The sequence below is a fragment of the Herpailurus yagouaroundi genome, unplaced genomic scaffold (genome assembly GCF_014898765.1).
Source record: "Herpailurus yagouaroundi ecotype Mexico unplaced genomic scaffold, PumYag 253, whole genome shotgun sequence".
Classification (NCBI taxonomy): domain Eukaryota; kingdom Metazoa; phylum Chordata; class Mammalia; order Carnivora; family Felidae; genus Herpailurus; species Herpailurus yagouaroundi.
The window spans coordinates 6,217,928-6,236,620 of record NW_024412470.1 but is presented as its reverse complement, the minus strand read 5'-3'; the positions used below and the strand labels follow the sequence as shown (position 1 = coordinate 6,236,620).

General features: G+C 39.4%; 1 protein-coding gene across 9 annotated transcripts in view; it reads right to left on the bottom strand.

Moving 5' to 3' along the window:
* The window catches only part of MIA3 (MIA SH3 domain ER export factor 3), a 53,586-nt gene that overhangs the window by 17,853 nt on the left and 17,040 nt on the right, over positions 1-18,693 (bottom strand). For 7 of the 9 annotated variants that reach the window (XM_040461013.1, XM_040461008.1, XM_040461007.1 and 4 more), the window contains one exon: positions 1,560-1,691. In XM_040461013.1, coding sequence (XP_040316947.1) covers positions 1,560-1,691 — 132 coding nt within the window. Of the gene's footprint in view, positions 1-1,559; positions 1,692-2,642; positions 2,913-18,693 lie in introns of those variants that run through there. The other 2 variants (XM_040461014.1, XM_040461015.1) reach the window with 2 other exon arrangements.

Below are 18,693 nucleotides of genomic sequence, written 5' to 3'. Positions count from 1 at the left end.
AGGAAGACAGGCATCCAATACTTTTGGCTACTTTAACTATTAAGCTTCAACTGAAACTGAAAGCTTGTCATCTGGAAAGCTCATTCACACAGAATGTTTTTTTTCTCCAATTACATGATAACCATGAAACAAAATGAAATATAGTCACAAGTGCAAATATGCTTAAGTGTACACACATACACACATGGATAAGCACCAAAGACCGATTCTGCACAGAGACTCCAAGGAATAAAAATTTTAATAAGTATTTCTCTGGATACTAACATAATCTGTATTTCTAAATAAAAAGATCTTCTACGGGCACAATTAACACATGACCAAATCAGAAAATCTGTGAAACAGATACAATTGGAAAAAGACTGAAAAATTACCTAGTGTCCTAGATACAAATATTTCTTTTACTATTTTGTTGTTTTGTAGCATTTTTTTGTTTGTACATGTATTTATATAATATACATTTATCTATACTTTAAGGTCTTGATTTCCGCTTTTTTCCACTTAATATTAAACTGTGAGCATTTTCTAGGCTCCAGTGTCTTTGAAATACATACAGTTAGAGTTACCTAGTATCCCATTATACGGATATACAAGAATTGAACAATTCCCCTACTATGAATCGTTTAGTTTGTACCAAGTTTTCACTCTAATAAATAGTGTTCCACTGAACACCCTTACACAAGATTTTTAATGCATGATTAGTTATTTCCTTAGAATACATTATAAGACATGGCAATATATTATAATAAAAGGATATGAAATTTTTAAGGATTCTGATATATACTATTTAAGTGCTTTTCAAGATAGCTGTAAAAGTTCCCAATTCATTAGAAATGTACAGGGGCACCTGGGTGGCTTAGTTGGTTAAGTGTCCAACTTCAGCTCAGGTCATGATCTTGCAGTTAGTGGGGTTAAGCCCTGCGTCCGGCTCTGTGCTGACAGCTCAGAGCCTGGAACCTGCTTCCAATTCTGTGTCTCCCTCTCTCTCTCCGCCCCTCCCCCCACTCACTCTCTCTCTCTCTCTCTCTCTCTCTCAAAAATAAACATTAAAAAAAAAGTTTTAAAAAAAAGGTATATAAGTGCTCAAGTAGGTATACGTACACTTAACCTTTAGATTTTTACCTAAGATTCATAAATTGAAGTTTTCCCATTAAGATTAAGTCTTTGCTAACAAAGATTACACTGAATTATTTCACAAGATTAATTTAGAATATAAGCATTTGTGTTCATGTTAGTAGCTGAAGAAAAAAGCAAAAGGGCCAGTGATTATAAAATATCCTTTGTGGGGCGCCTGGGTGGCGCAGTCGGTTAAGCGTCCGACTTCAGCCAGGTCACGATCCGTGAGTTCAAGCCCCGCGTCAGGCTCGCGTCAGGCTCTGGGCTGATGGCTCGGAGCCTGGAGCCTGTTTCTGATTCTGTGTCTCCCTCTCTCTCTGCCCCTCCCCCGTTCATGCTCTGTCTCTCTCTATCCCAAAAATAAATAAACGTTGAAAAAAATAAAATAAAATAAAATAAAATATCCTTTGTCTTGATGAGTCAAGGCATAAGTTTAATTTACTCACAACAAGGACAGTTCTCCAGAAGAAAATGGCAAATGACACGATTCCCAAGAAGGCTGTGATAAGTACAGGCTTCCATGGCAATCCATAAAAATCAGGCCCAGGCTGAACATCATCAGGCAATGTAGCAACCAACTGAAACAGATATATTAGAAATAGCAAACCATGAGGAAATTTACAATAGAGCAGTCACAACGAGTCATCCACAGAAATTCGAAATGAACCTCCATGAGAAAACTTCTCCATCAAAAATCTTCAGTCGCTTCCACTGCTTCAATAAAGCTGGGATACTGGCAGCCCATTTCTTGTTTGGCATGAAGTGTTTCTGAATATCATGAAGCTAAATGTCTTTAAGCTGAACATGTATTTCCACTTTACAATAGGTCTTACCACATCATGTTGTCTAAGACCTGTCTAGAATCTCTGGATCATACTTTCCTCTTAGCTAATTTTTATGAGTTAAAAAGCCACATGAAACAAAAAACTGAACACCCTAGAGAAATAATCACCTTTCGTGGCTGCAAATAAAACCAAAATGATAATGAATAACACAAATGATGTTTTTCCTCTAAGATTTTAAATCTTAATTCTCTTCTATTCTTATATAAAAACAAATGCTGAGTAAGCTCAGACAGCTCCTGATAACTGGTCTAGACCGCTCTGATTAACCATCTTCTACATAACCCAAAGCCTTTCATTTAAATGTTTCCTGGAATACAATTGTGTTAAACACCTGCCGGCTTCTATACTTTGACTGCCCTCTACGAATACACAAGTAACTATCACACCGGCCCCATTCCCCAACAGTGGCGGGGTCGCTGGAAAAGGACCCGAAGAAATCGTGACCGCAAACGAGAAAGTAACACAATGCCTGGTACAATTTAAGTAATCAATAACAAATGAGCAAGTGATGAAACCTCAAACACACTCCCCCTTTCCTCTCTAAACAGCACTACAACGCCTCGCCTGCCTCGGGCCTGACCCCACTCCATTTCTCCCTCCCCCGGTCAGCGCGCCCACTCCGCTCAGAACTCGTCTACCCGCCTGCCAGAGCTGGGGTCCCTCCCTGGGAGCGGGGACCGTCACCTCCAGTAGCTTGGCTATGAGGGCTGCGTAGAGCACCGACAGGGGTCCCAGAAGTTCCGGGTCCCCCGGAGAAGCGGTGACAGAAGGCACAGTGGCAGGAACTGAATCCATTGTGTGGGGAAGGCCGAGCAGAGGCGACGTTTCCCCGTGAACAGCACTGGGACCCCCTCCCCTCTTTCACCGTTTCCTCCTTCGGAAAAGAGCCGGCTGAGGAGGCGGACACTGGGAGTGAACTTCGCCTTCCCCCCGCCGCTGGCACTTTCCCCCAACGCCTCCTGGAAAACACGTCATCAGACACTGCCCCTGAGAGGCCGTAAAGGCGCCTACGGAGGCCGGCCCGCAGTGGGCGGGGCCACGGCGGCACAAACCAATGGCGGAGCGAGGCAGCGAAGAGCGAACAGACCTACGCGGAAGAAGAGGGAGGCGCGGCTCTTGGACACTCACCTGCCACAGGAACTGGGGGAGACCGCCTGATTTAAAGGGCCCCGGGGGCTATGAGGAGGAGCAGGGGCTGGGGACAGACCCGCCACTCACGCCCCTCAGCCACTCACGCCCCTCAGTGCCGGCCTTGTGTCACTGCGTGCCGGGACCGCAACCGCACGCATCTGTCCTACAGCCCACGCGGGAGAGCAGCCTCTCCCGCCCCCTAGTAAGGACCGGGGCTGCGCCTAGGTCCCCTGGGCCAGGCTTCCTTCCCCGGCATCTCCAGTGCCCCTTCCTACGCCACGAGCTGGCCGGCCCACACTCTTGCTGATGCCCCGTAATAACGCTGCTTCTAAGGAGCCACGTCATTACGCACCATGCGAAAGGGTTCAGTTCTGGGTTCCGTACTTTACAGTGATCTGCCTTGTGGGAAAGGGCGAGGATTATATATAAACTCCTTCTAAAAGTTGTAGAAAGTGGGGACATTTACCCTGGAGGGAAAATAATGTTTGCAAATCTTTAAAGGTACATCTTCAAGTTTAATATAACGTCAATTCGGAAGAATAATCAAGAAAATTCTGAAAACGAAGAGCAATGGAGGGGAGGTGGAAAGGGAGGGGAAGGCAGGCTCTGCAATTAAAATATTAAGTAAGGTACTGACCCAAGAATACAGATTATGGAACAGAATAGAAAATCCAAAAATACACCCAACTGCATTAAAAGTTTGGTATATAATACGTCAGTTGGGGGGGGGAGCCTTTTTAATAAGCGGTATTGGCATAACTAAATAAACCATACGGAAAATGATAAAATTGGTTTTCATAATAAGTTACAAATGATCAGACACCTGATTGTAAAAAAAATGAAAACAAGTACTAGGAAAAACATGGGTAAATTTCTCAATGTATTATGAACAAAACCTTTCCAATTATGTCTCAAAATCCAAAAGATTTGCAAACAACTACTTAAAAATAAAAAAAATTTGTCCAGCCCCTGCATACAAAAAATGCAGAACAAGCAGCTTGACGATGACAACCTGAGAAAACATATTGCAACATTAGAGACAAAGGGTTAATATTCCTAAAATATAAACCGTACAGATAGAGAAGAAAGCAGCCAACAAACCTACAGAAAAATGGGCTGAAAAACTGAACAAACAGTTCTCAGGAAAAGACCTAGGAATAGCTCACAAGCCTATGGAAACATGCTCACACATAATAAATGACCTACAAATTAAACCTACACTGAGATACCATTTCTTATCCTGGCAAGATCTAAACATCTGACAACATACTCTGCTGGTGAGAGAATGTAGGAGAATATTCTACACATACATTGCTCATCATTACACAAGATGATACAACCTCTGTGAAAGGGAATTGAGCAACATCTCCCCAAATTACTCATGTATTTACCTTTTGATGTAACAATCTCACTTCCAAAGATCTCAAAGATACCGTGCGTACAACAAACGGTGAAAAGATAATATGCACAAAATTATGTTATCCCAGCATTTTTACAGTAACAAAAGACTAGAAACAACCAAAACGTCCATCAATAGAAGAGTTGCTGAATACACTAAAGGAAACTGTGAAACTGGAAAAAAAAATTAATAGATTTTATATATTGCCAGAGTATGATTTCCCGAATTTTTTTTTAAAGGGGTGGAGAAAAATACATAGAATACTACTTGTATATTAGAAAGTAACAAGGGACAAATATATATATATATGTTTTGTTTGTTTTTTTTACGGCTCTGAGATAAAATTCACATGCAATAAGCTACACAAAGTGCAGTCTGGTATTCGTATGGTGACATATGAAATACGCCTGTGAAACCCCGATCACATTCAAACTGAACGTACCCTTCACCTCCACAAGTCCTCTCCTCCCTTGGTAATCCTACCTCCTGCCACTTGCTGACTGGGCCCAAGCCCACACCAAGCAGAATTTCTATAATAGTTCACATTTCCTGCAGTTTTATATATGGGATACATAATACACCATGTATTCTAATTCTCTGGCTTATCTCAGCCTAACTGGAGATTCACCCATGTTGCTCCCATACATCAATAGGTTCTCATTGCTTTTTATTGCTCAATAGCATTCCATTGTATGCATATATCACAGTTTGCTTATTTATTCAGCTGTTGATCTGCGTTTGAGGGTCCCCCCACCCCCGCCAATTTTTGGCTTTTACAAATAGAGGGGCTATGTATATTGATATACAAGTCCTTTTATGGATGTAGAATTTATCAGGGGTACATGCTTAGCAGAGGGATGACTGGATCATTTGACATCTACTTTTTTAAGAAGCCGACAAATGGTTTTCCAAGGTGATGTGCCTTTTACACACTGCCCATCAGCAGTGTGTATTTCCAGCTCCTCCACACCTTCTCCCATACTTAGTATTTTAATCACTTTTTAATTTTAGTCAACCTAATAAGCATATAGTGATAATTCATGGTGGTTTAAATTTGCATTTCCCTGAGAAGTAATGATGTGCATTTTTAAAATGTGCTTATTTCCTATGCACATATCTTCTTTGGTGAAGTGTTACTTTACTGAGTTATTTTTTATTAAGTGAGCTTTGATAGTTCTTTATATATTCCAGATAGAAGTCCTTGTTCAGGTACATGCTTTGTTCTCTCCTAGTCTGTGGCTTGTCTTTTCATTCACCTAATAGTGTATTTTGGAAAGCGTAAGTTTTTATTTTGATGAAATCCAAATTATCAAATTTTTCTTTTATGAATGAATCCTGCTGTTTGTATCAAACCTAAGAAATCTTCGGCTTAATTTTTTTTCTAGACGTTGTATAGCTTTAGGCTTTACATTCACTTCTATGAAGCATTTTGAGTTAATTTAGGTTTGACTGAGGTATGGTTCAATTTTTTGCACAGGGATATTTATAATAGTTCTAGTACTGTTTGTTGAACAGACTTCTCTTTCTCCACTCTGTCTCTCCTCCTTTGTCTGAAGCCCACTGCCCGGTGGTATGGATCTACTTCTGGGTTGTCTATTCTCTGTTCCAATACTCTTTTTGTCTCTCTTTACACTGATACCATGCTCTCCTAATTACCACAGCTTTATTCTAAGTCTTGAAATCAGGTCATGTTTATGCTGTTCTAGGCCCCTTGAATTTTCCATATGAATTGTACAATCAGCTTGTTGTTTTCTAAAAAAAAAAAAAAAAAAAAATCCTGGTGAGACTTTGATCAGGATTACGTTGACTCTGGGGATCACACAGGGGAGCTTAATATTTGATATACCGTTTGTCACAGTGACAATATGATAGCATAACAATATTTAGTCTTCTCTTGAACAATGTATATCTGTCCGTGCATTTAGGTCTTCAATTTATATCAGCAATATTTTATAGTTTTCAACTATAGGTCTCACAGTTTTACCAGATTTATCCTTAAGCAATTCATATTTTTTGATGCTATTTTGCACTGAAAGGTTTTTTTAAATTTCAATTTCCAATTGTCTGCTACAATTTTACTCCTTCCTTCCCAACCTGTATGCTTTACTTCTTTTTCTTGCTTTAATACACTGGTCATTGCCTCACTGTGCCCCACTATAATGCTAAACAGGTGTGGTGAGAGTGAACATCCTTGTTTTGTTTCTGATCATAAGGGGAAGCATTTAATTATTCACCATTAAGTATGACGTTAGTTGTGAGTTTTTCATAGAGGCTATTTTAAGCCCCTGTCTATTCCTAGTTTGCTGATTACTTCTTTTTTTTAATATCTGTAATCAACATTGGATTTGTTCAAATGCTTTTTCTGTGCCTGTAGAGCAGAACATTTGGAAGTTATTTTTAAAATGTGTTAATATGTGACTTACATTGATTGATTTTCTAATGTTAAATGAACCTTGCATTCTTGGGATAAGCCATACTTGGTCATTATGTATTATCATTTTTATAGATTATTGGGCTTGATTTACTACAATTTTATTTAGAATTTTTGTGCCTATGCTCATGAGAGATACTGGTCTGTGGTTTTCTTTTTTTGTTATATCTTGGTCTGGTTTGAACTGTGATGTATTTTCTCATCTTCAATTCTCTAGAAGAGTTTATATAGAATTAATACTATTTCTTCCTAATATGTTTAACTGAATTCACCAGTGAAGCCATCTGGACCTGGAGTTTTCTTAGCAGAAAGGTTTTTAACAAAAAATGCAATTTCTTTAATAGCCCTAAGGCTTGAGTAGGCTTTTGCAATCTGTGTCTTAGATGGAATTTCTTCACCTCATCTAAACTATCAAATAAACATAAATTATTCATAACATTCCCTTTTACTGTTTTAATTTCTGTAGAATCTGTAGTGATGTCCCTGTGTGATTGCAGATCTTGGTAGTTTGTATTTCCTCTTTTATTTCCCTGATCACTAGCTAGTGGTTAATCAATTTTATTAATCTCAAAGAACCAGCTTTTGTTTTCATTGGCTTTCCTTTTTATTTTCTATTGAGTTATGCTCTTTATTTCTTGTCTTCTGCTTCTTGAGGATCAATATGCTCTTCTTTTTCTAGTCTCTTATAGTACAAACTGAGGTCACTAATCTGAGATCTTTCTTTTTTTCTAATATATGGTGCTATAACTTTCCAAGTAATGCTTTACTGTTATTGCACAAACTTGATATGCTGTTTTCATTTTCATTCTGCTCAAAATACTGATTTCCCTCTTCTTTAACCCAGAAGTTATTCAGAAGTATGTCAGTTGGTTTCCAAATATTTGGAAATTTTCAAGAGATCTTTCTGTTACTGCTTTCTAACTCAGTTTTACCATGTCCAGAAAACATACTTTGTATGACATGAATCTTTTTTATTTTTTGAGATTCGGTTTATGACCCACAATATGATTTATCTTGGTAGATGCTCCATGTGCACTCAAAAAGCATATATATTCTGCTCTTCTGGAATGTTCTATAAATGTCCATCAGGTCAAGTTGGTTGACAATGTTGTTCACATCTTCTAGAACCTTATTCACATTGTCTATTCTATCAACTACTTAGAGAAGGATATTGAAATCTCTAATTATATACATATATCTATTTTTCCATTCACTTCTATCAACTTTTGCTTCGTGTACTTTAGAGCTCTATTATTAGGAGTCATTGTTATGACTAATGACTACTTTATCCTAGAAAGTAACTTTCTTTATCCCTGTTGTATACTTTGCTCTAGAATCTACTTTGGTATTAATACAGCCACTCTAGCTTTCACTTGACTACTATTAGCATGAGGTATCTTTTTCAATCTTTTCAGTTTTAACCTTTTTATGTCTTTTTAAAGTATGATTCCTGATGGCATCTATTTGGATCCTGCTTCTTTACCCAATCTAACCACGTCTGTCTTTGAATTGGGGTACTTAGACAACTTATATCTAATGTGATTACTTCTATGATAAAGTTTAAGCCTAGGCATCTTTTTTTCTATTTATTCCATCTGTTCTTTGTTCCCTTTTTGCTCTTATTCTGGCTTCTTTCAGATCATTGAGTCTTCTTAATGATTCTATTTTCTCTCTTCTCTTGTTATTTTAGTGTTTTAGTGGTTGCTTTAGGGTTTATAGTGTATCACTTATCACAGTCCACCTTCAAGTGATACTGTACTACTTCATGTGTATAGTAAGCACTTTATAAGAGTTATTACCACTTCTCCATCTCCTGACCTTCATGTTATTGTTGTCCTGTATTTTATTTTGCGTATTTTTGAAACCCTATGCTACAAGAAGTTACATTTTAAAAATGCTTAAATAGTAAGACGATGGTTTTATACATGTACGTATCTGGTTACCATTTCTGGCACCCTCCACTCCTTTGTGTGGCTCCACTATTTCCACCTATTATTGCCATTTTCCTTATGCCTAAAGGTCTTCCTTGAACATTTCTCAAGGCTCAAGTGTGCCAGTGAATTCATTCAGGTCTTGTACATTGGAAAAAATAATCTTCATTTAATCTTTGCTTTACAGAATTATCTTCCTTGGTATGATAAGTCAACAATACTGTTCTTCAAGTATATTAAGAGATTTTATTCTACTGTATTCTGCCATGCGTTCTGATAAGAAATCTTGATGTCAACCTTATCTTCATCCTTCTCTATGTAAAGTGTCTTTTTTTTTCTCTGCTTTTAAGATTGCTATTTATCAGGTACTTTTGAGCAATTTGATTATGATATACCTCAGTGCAGTTTCCTTCATGCTTCTTATGTTCGGGTTTCATTGAACTTCTTGAATATGTGGATCTATAGCTTTCATGAATTTTAGAAATTTTCAACCATTATGTCTTTAAATCTGTTTCTGGACACCTCTTCAATCCTGTCCTCCAGTGATTCCAGCTCCATTTACTAGGCTGCTTGAAAGTGTCCCCCAGCTCACAGGGAATCTGATGAGTTTCCTTGAGTCTTTTTTCCCTGTGTATTTCATATTGAATAGCTTCTAATGCTAGGTCTTCAAGTTCACTAATCTTATCACCTACAGTGTCTGATCTAGCACTACTTCCACCCCGTATATTTATCATCTCTGTCACTGCAGTTTTCAAATCCAGAAGTTTGATTTGGGTCTTTTTAAAAAAAATATCTTTTATGCCTCTACTTAACTTTTTTAACATCCAAAATATAGTAATAAAACCTATTTTAATATCCTTGCTTAATTCTAACATCTCTGGTAGTTCTTGGTTGGATAGGTGGATTTTTCTCCTCATCATGGTTTCTATTTTCTTGTCTCTTTGCATGACTAGTGATCTCTGACTGGATGCCACACATTATGAACAAATGTGATGGCTACTTTTATGTGGCAACTTGAGTGGTTATGGGGCACCCAAATTAAACCTTAATTTTTGTGCTTTTGAGGATGTTTCCAGATGAGATTAGCACTTGGATCGATTCACTCAGTAAAGTAGCCTGCCCTTCCCAATATAGGTAGGCATCATCCAATGCACTGAGGGCCTGAAAAGAGCAAAATGCAAAAGGAATTCACCCCTTTCTCTGGGATTGCTTGAGCTAGGACATCATTCTTCTTCTACCCTTGCTACTCCTGGTTCTCAGGCCTTCAGACCTGACTAGCATCTACACCATCAGCTCCCTTTGGGACTCAACCTGAATTACACCACTGGCTTTCCTGGGTCTCCAGTTTGTAGACAGCAGACTGTGGGACTCATCAGCCTCCATTTGTGCGTTTGTCAATTCCTTATAAAAAACCTCTTCTACCTATGTGTGTGGCTGTGTGTGGGTGTCCCCTATTGTGGCACAGAAGTGAGGAACCCAGAGTTGAGGAGACGGAGCTGAAAGTCCAGGGAAAGCAAGGCAGCTAAAACTCACAGGGCTGAGTACCAAGAGGAGGCATGGGGCGGGGTGAGAGAGCAAACACTCAGGGGATCCATGAAAGGTCCCCTTTGAGAATTCATCGGCACATGAGGTTGACAAAATTACTCAACATCAGAGAAACTATCCAATTGTTCCCAGGGAACAGTTCCTGACATAGGGCCAAGAATAGTACCTTATGATTCTAGACCTGGATGAAGTACGCAGAAGGGTCTCAACCCAGACTAAATGCTGTTCGTACCTTGCCTAAGAAACCTGAAACTCCAAGACGCCAAAGAAACCTGAAACTCCAAGACGCCTAGTTATTTACCTGAACAAACAGAACAAAGCTCAAGAATGTTGTATTAGTCAAGGTTCTCTAGAGAAACACAACCTGGGACTCTTTCAGTGCAGTAAGCAGGCACAATTGTAGAGCTAACGGCACTTGTTCCCGATCTTTTGGGAATCACTGTCCTTTGTTATCTGATGCCCAGTGATTTGAAAATGGCTTCATTAATTTTGTCTGATTTTTTTTTCTCTCCAGTTGTTTCAGTGACGGTAAAGCCAGTATCTCTAAATCTATCTTGGCTGAATGTGGAAATCATGCGATTTTTTTGGACTTTTTTTAATGTTTATTATTTTTGAGAGAGAAAGAGAGAGAGAGAGAGAGCAAGCAAGGAAGGGGCAGAGAGAGAGGGAGACATAAAATCAGAAGCAGGCTCCAGGCTCTGAACTGTCAGCACAAAGCCCGATGCAGGGCTCAAACTCACAGACTGTGAGATCATGACCTGAGCTGTAGTCGGCCACCCAACTGACTGAGCCACCCAGGCACCCCACCTTGTGCTTATTTTTTAATGATAAGACAATGAAATTAATTTTAAAAATTATCCATAGAGGAGGGTAACAACAGGTTCAGTGGACCTGGGACAAAACCTTGACTTCTCCAAAGAGCATTTGTTTTATAAATTGGCTTTGGATCTTATAAATATGTTAGATACTTGCAAAACAAAACAAACAAATACATTTAAAAGCAATCCCTAAAAAGTGAAAGCAAAAATGAAACAATTAACCTAACTGTATCAAGTTGATGGCAGGATGATAGAAAGGAATTATTTCAAGCATGCACTAGTGGGATATAGCTGAAAAACATCCTGAAAACATTTTCAATAATATATCGTGGGTGGCAGTGTTGGTATTGGTGTTTTTAATATTGTTGTGTGACTACTGTAAAATGAAGTAAATATGTTGACATCATTGAAAACTGGGATTTCTGACACTGGAGAAAGAAAATACATGTGTAAGATAGATGAGGTTAAGTACAATCCCTCTAGCATCCTGATTTTATTTTGGGAGTATCCATATGGAACCAAGATGAATACTGAAACACACAAAAAAACTCCATGTCTTTCTTAGCCTTGCCCTCTGAAAAGGCCTAGAAATCCCAACTCAAAAGCAATAAGCATCTTCGTATCCAGAATGCAGCTTTTAAATACTATTTCCCATTCAAAGAAATCAGGGGCTCCTTAAAGAAATAACTCCTTCAAGGTGCAGGCAGGAAATGTAGAGGATTAGAACACGCTGTCACACTAGAAAGCAAGGAAGGTGTCAGTGACCACTGGGTGGTGTCCAAAAGGCTCCGAAGCCAAGCTGAAGAGGCTCCCACTAGCCAAAAGTGGGAGAAATTGAGCACTGGCAAGAATAAGAACTACAGTGGATTGAAACACACCAACTATTTTCAAATTCATGACATCGTAATAATGATTAGAATAGAGTCAGAAGAAATACACCAAAAAACCCCTCTGGACATCTCTGGATAAAGCCAGGAAACCAAGTCATTATTTTGGAAACTATTTAAATAGAAAGAATCAAATATTTATACTATACAAACTAAATCTCAGTGTAAACAATACTTGGCTATGTTTCTTTTTGAAGAAATATCCCAGCCTTTAAATGAAGCAGCAACAATATAATCACCATATCACCATTTTACACTTGATCTTAGCCAAAAGGCCGAGAAGCGATCCCTTAACACCATTTTGCACCATAATATATTAACAGACTTAGTCAATGTCACCAATGACTAGTGACATCAAAAGTAGAGGGACATCCAGGGATGTTGCCTCGGTGGCTCAGTCGGTTGAGTTTCCAACTTCGGCTCAGGTCATGATCTTGCAGTCTGTGAGTTCAGGCCCCGCGTCGGGCTCTGTGCTGACAGCTCGGAGCCTGGAGCCTGCTTCAGATTCCGTGTCTCCCTCTCTCTCTGCCCCTCCCCCACTCATGCTCTGTCTCTCTCTCTCTCTCTCTCCCTCAAAAATAAACATTAAAAAAAATTAAAAAACAAAAAGTAGAGGGACATTTATACATTAGATGCCTCCTGCTGAAAGCAAACATCTCCTGTTAAGTATCCTTGCCAATCAATATTGAAACTGAATCGGACTACCAATTCCCAGCAAATACAAAGAGTCAGAGAAACATGTTCAGTTACACTGGGGAATGTAGTTAGCAAAATGCAGAACACGATATAGCCCCTAGAGGCCAAACAAACCGTTTCTTCAATGAATACATTCCAACAACAACAAACAAAAGGAGAAAATCTACAGGCAGAGGAAAGGCTATACTTGCCCTCCCACTGAAATAACTAGAAAACTGGACAAAACACATGAAAAACACAATTTTCAGGTGAAGAACAACAGGCCGCACACAACCGTGACCGCTGAAGGAAGGGAAAACAAGGAGGTGAGCCTGCTGGTCAACCAGCTTCCTGCCTGGAGACACATTCTCACCTGAGCACAGGGAGAAGCCTCTCAGAGCCCACCAATCTCCCTGAAGAGGAGAAGGCCAGAGTTCAGGGAGACAAAGGTTACTGAAATGTGCAGGGAAAGGTACCACAAAGACGGGGGCTACAAAGAAAAAGAGTTCCAAAAAACCGTGAGGGGGTTTCCTTCAGTCTTTGCTGAATTTGAAGCAGATCTGCCCAAGGTAAGAATCTCTAAGGACGGGCAAAAAAACCCCCTCAGATGAAAAGAAGAGCTGCCACCATTCTGAAAGCTGAACAAATCCCAGAGTTCTACACAGGCGTGGGAAGCAAACTGCGCTCCAGTCAGTTAGAGTGACCTGACATTGCCTGACATTCAGTAGATTCCAGAAGAATCACTCCTTAGGAGTAGGGCTATACTACCTCTAGAGTCAAAAAACTATATACACAATCTTAAAAAAGTCTTAAAGGGGCACCTGGGTGGCTCAGTCGGTTAAGCGTCCGACTTCAGCTCAGGTCACGATCTCGCGGTCCGTGAGTTCAAGCCCCGCGTCGGGCTCTGGGCTGATGGCTCAGAGCCTGGAGCCTGCTTCCGATTCTGTGTCTCCCTCTCTCTCTGCCCCTCCCCCGTTCATGCTCTGTCTCTCTCTCTGTCTCAAAAATAAATAAACGTTAAAAAAAAATTAAAAAAAAAAAAGTCTTAAAAATAGGACTAGAAAGGATCAAGCTGGTCCACAAGTAACAACTGTCTAGCAAAGCAAACCTCAACATTTAAAAAAAGTCACTAAAAACCAGGCACTCGACAATGTAACATTCACAGCACCTGGCATCCAGCAACAACAAGGAATCACTAGAATCACTATGTGTAAAAAAAGCAGGAAAGTAGGTCGACATGTAAAAAAAAAACAGAAAAACAACAACAACAAAAAAAACACAGGAATATCCCATGAGTAGGAGAGAAATCAATCTATAAAAACAGACCAAGAGGGGCGCCTGGGTGGCTCAGACAGTTAAGCATCTGACTCTTGATTTCAGCTCAGGTCAGGATCTCACAATTCATGGGATTGAACCCTGAGTCAGGCTCTGTGCTATTAGCACAGAGCCTGCTTAGGATTCTCTATCCCTCGCTCTCTGCCCCTCCCCTGCTCATGGTCTTTTTTTCTCTCTCTCTCTCTAAAGAAAAAGAAAAAGAAAAAAGAAAAAAAACAAAACAAGAAGTTGCAACAGAGATGACAATTGGCTTAAAAACATTTATTTTTTTCTGAAAAAATTTGAAAAGAATATTTTGAAGTTTACCTTGGCCATACTGACAAAAGGTGGAAGACATAAACAGAACCAAGTGGAACATTCAGAGCTGAAAATTAAACTACCAGAAATGAAAAATTCACTTGATGGGCTGAACCACAGATTACATACTATGAAAGATGAATGAGGGGGCAGCACCTGGTGGCTCAGTCGGTCGAGCGTCAGACTCTTCTTGGTTTTGGCTCAGGTCATGATCTCTCTCATGGGATCAAGTCCTGTGTCAGGTTTAATCACTGAGCCTGCTTAGGATTCTCTCTCTCTCTGTCCCTCCTTTTGTGTTTTCGCTCTCTCTCAGAATAAACTAATAAACTTTAAAAATTAAAAAAAAAATTTTTTTTAAAGATCAATGACCATGAAGACAGCAATAGGAATACCTAAACTGAAGCAAAGACCTAGAAAGCTGAAAAGCAACAAAAAAGAACAGGGCCTCAGTGACCTGTGGAACTACATGAAGTGGTCTAACTTACGTGTAATTGGAGTCCCAGAAGGAAAGGCAAGAGAGGAGGGATACAAAAAAATCTAAAGAAATAATGTGAAGACTCATCAAACTGTCCAGAGCAAGAGTGAATTTTACTAAAGGTAATTGTGTTTCATTAACCTGACTTTTCTAAAAGGTGTTTATTCACAGATGACGTAATCACCTATCTACACAGAGAATCCTATGAAATCTACAAAAAAGTTCTAGAACTAATAAATTCAATAAGGTTTGAAGATACAAATATACAAAACCAGTTGTGTTTCTATGTATCAGCACAAAACAATGGTAAATGACATGTAAGAAAAACACAATTTTACATCAAAAATCATGAAATACAGGGGCGCCTGGGTGGCGCAGTCGGTTAAGCGTCCAACTTCAGCCAGGTCACGATCTCACAGTCCGTGAGTTCGAGCCCCGCATCAGGCTCTGGGCTGATGGCTCAGAGCCTGGAGCCTGTTTCCGATTCTGTGTCTCCCTCTCTCTCTGCTCCTCCCCCGTTCATGCTCTGTCTCTCTCTGTCCCAAAAATAAATAAACGTTGAAAAAAAAATTAAAAAAAAAAAATCATGAAATACAAAGGCACACAAAATCTGTGTGAAACCTGTACCTGAGACCTACAAAATTCTGCTGAGAAACAAAAGATCTAAATGTGGAGATGAACTTACTTCATGGATTAGTTGCCTTAATATTTGTTGATATCGATTCTTCCGAAACGCATCTACAGATTCAACATAGTAACAAATAAAATCTCCAGAAGTTGGTTCTAAAATTTATATGGAAATGCAAAGGAACTGAAATAGCCAAAAACAATTTTGCCGATTCCGAGACCTACCATAAAGCTATACCAATCAGAAAAGTGTGTTATCTTAGGATAGAAATACAGATCAATTGAACAGAGTGCAGATGGACACACAAATATGGTCAGCTGATTTCTACTCAAGTGCCAAGGTAATCAGAAGGGAAAAGAAATGCCACGGGAGCAACTGATATCCATAGAAGAAAAATATGCAACTTGACAACATTCACAAAAATTAACTCAACACAGAACAGAGACCTGAGCATGAAAGGTATAACTATAAAACTTCTAGAAGACAGTATGAGAAAACATTTGCACCATTGGAAGGGCCTATGATTCCTTAGGCAGGAAACAAAATGCACTAACCATAAAAATAAAAATTAATAAAATCGTATTCACCAAAATTACAAATTTGCTCTTCAAAAGCAATGTTAAGAAACTGAAAGGCCAAGCCATAGACTGAAAAAATTACCCATAATATATATTTGACAAAGAAGTTATAACCAAAATACATGAAGAACTCTTAGATCTTAATATTTGTGAGGAAAAAAAATAATTTAAGAAAGGGCAAAAGAGGTGTGCCTGGCTGGCTCAGTTGGAAGAGATGTGACTCTTGATCTCCAGGTTGTGAGTTTGAGCTCCACACTGAGTGTAGAGATTACTTAAATAAATAAACTTTAAAAAGGGGGACAAAAGATCTGAAAAGCTATTTTGCACATGAACACACAACATGGTCATGTGAAAAAGTACTCATCATATATCACCAAGAAATACAATTAAAACCACAAAGAAGGGGGGGTGCCTGGGTGGCTCAGTCGGTTGAGTGTCTGACTTCGGCTTGGGTCATGATCTTGCGGTTCCGTGAGTTCGACCCCACATCAGGCTCTGTGCTGACAGCTCAGAGCCTGGAGCCTGCTTCGGATTCTGTGTCTCCCTCTCTCTGCCCCTTCCCCACTCATGCTCTCTCTCTATCTCTCAAAGATGAATAAACTTAAAAAAAAAAAAAAAAAAACCCACAAAGAAGGGTGCCTGGATGGCTCAGTCAGGCGTCCAACTCTTGATTTTGGCTCAGGTCATGATCTCACCATCATGGGATAAAGCCCCACGTGGGATTCTATCTCCTTCTCTCCGCCCCTCCCCACTCATGCATTTTTTTTCTCTCTCTCAAAATAAAAAAATAAACTTAAAAATTTTTTTTAAAAACCCACAAAGACATATCTACTAGAATGTCTAAAATTTATGACCGATAATATCAAATGTTAGCAAATACGTGACCAAATGGAAGTCCCATAAATTGCTATGGAAGTATAAACTGGACAGTCACTCTTGAGAATTGTTTGGCTGCTCCTTTCCGGCTAAAACAAACTTACCATGTGGCAGGGCAGTTTCACTCCTAGGTATGAGTCCATTTTATACTTATAATTCTCCAACGAGCAAACAGAACCTACAGTGAAATTCAGTGTTGCCGGGAGCCAGCAGTAAAGGAGACACACTGAGAAGGTACATGAGGAAACTTCTCTGAATGAAGGAAATGTTCCATGTCTTGGTTATGATTGTTTTAACATAGGCGAATACATTTGTTAAAACTCACTGAGCTGTATTCTTAAAATGGGTAACCTTTATTATATGTCATTTATATCTGACTAAAGTTGATCTGACTAAAGACATATGGCAACCTTCCATAATATCTGGACCCCAGCAAGATCTTGATTTGAACAAAAACAATTTTTAAAAGTAGGAAAGGGGATTTTTATGCCTAATATTGGATGATATTAAGGAATTACTGTCAACTTGGGAATAGGCCATAGATTGATTTTACAATTACTTCTGCTTTTGTATGTTTGAAACTTTCCGTGATAAAACACTTAAAAAATTAAAGCACCACTTCAAACATTCAGAGTTACTATACAGAAAAAGAATTAGATTCTACAAGAAGGAATCACGCAAGGAAACTCTAGAGTCAATAAGAGAATGAGTGAGCCAACAGGGCAACGTATGGCCCTATAAGGTTAGGTTGTTCACACAAGGAGCTGTTGACACCCAGATCTCCTAACTACCTGCCAGGTGACTAAGAGGACATTTCTGCAATTAGTGAAGCTGGACAAGCTGCCCCCGAAGGTCCCTTCCAGCTCCAAGATTCCATCAACGGTGGATCCATGAATCTGACTTCTGGTCCAGTTTTCCTGAACAAGTCAGCACCCCAATACTCCCCAGCCTTACCAAAGAATTATCTATACTATTTGATATTTCACAAAAACTGTTTCAAGATATTTTCCATTTTCTCAGTTTTCATATATCTGATATGCCCTTTTCTTAAACCTTTCCAAAATCAGAATCATGCTTTATACCTCTCAGAATCTTCTATTCCTAGCACAACACTGCACATACTGGGCCATCAAAATGCTTTCTTGACAACACCTTTAAAGTCCATGTTACTTTGTAACATTGTGCACTTTTCCCTGGCCATTCCCATCTGTGCCTTCTCCCACCATCCCCAAGCAGAGACCCTGTTTTATACCACATCTGTGGCCCCCAAGTGGGCCTAGAAAGGGACTCCGTGCATATCCACAAACAAAATGAATAAAGAACTCCTTCCACATCTGGAGGCTGTTAAATTTTTGAAGTGACAATGATTCATTCTGATGATAAAATTCAAATTCTGAAACTGCCTTAATCACAGAAAATTTCATTATTCTAACTGCACAGGTCATACACACCTTTACCTGGGGGGCTGCTAACCACCACAACCATGGAGAAAGCTAAAAACTCTCCCCGGTGGCCTTTCTCCTGAATTCCCTGGGTATCCAGTGTTTTTATGCTTCCCTCTGACCATCCAAATGAGAAGCAGGCGGAGGGTGGTGAGATCCTACAAATGCCAGGCACTGCACTGAACACTTTATTATCAAGTCATTTAATTCTTATAACAATTGCAGTAGGTATTATCAGCATTTGGAAGATGTAGGACAGCTAAACGGAGCTCAGTAATTTGCTGAAG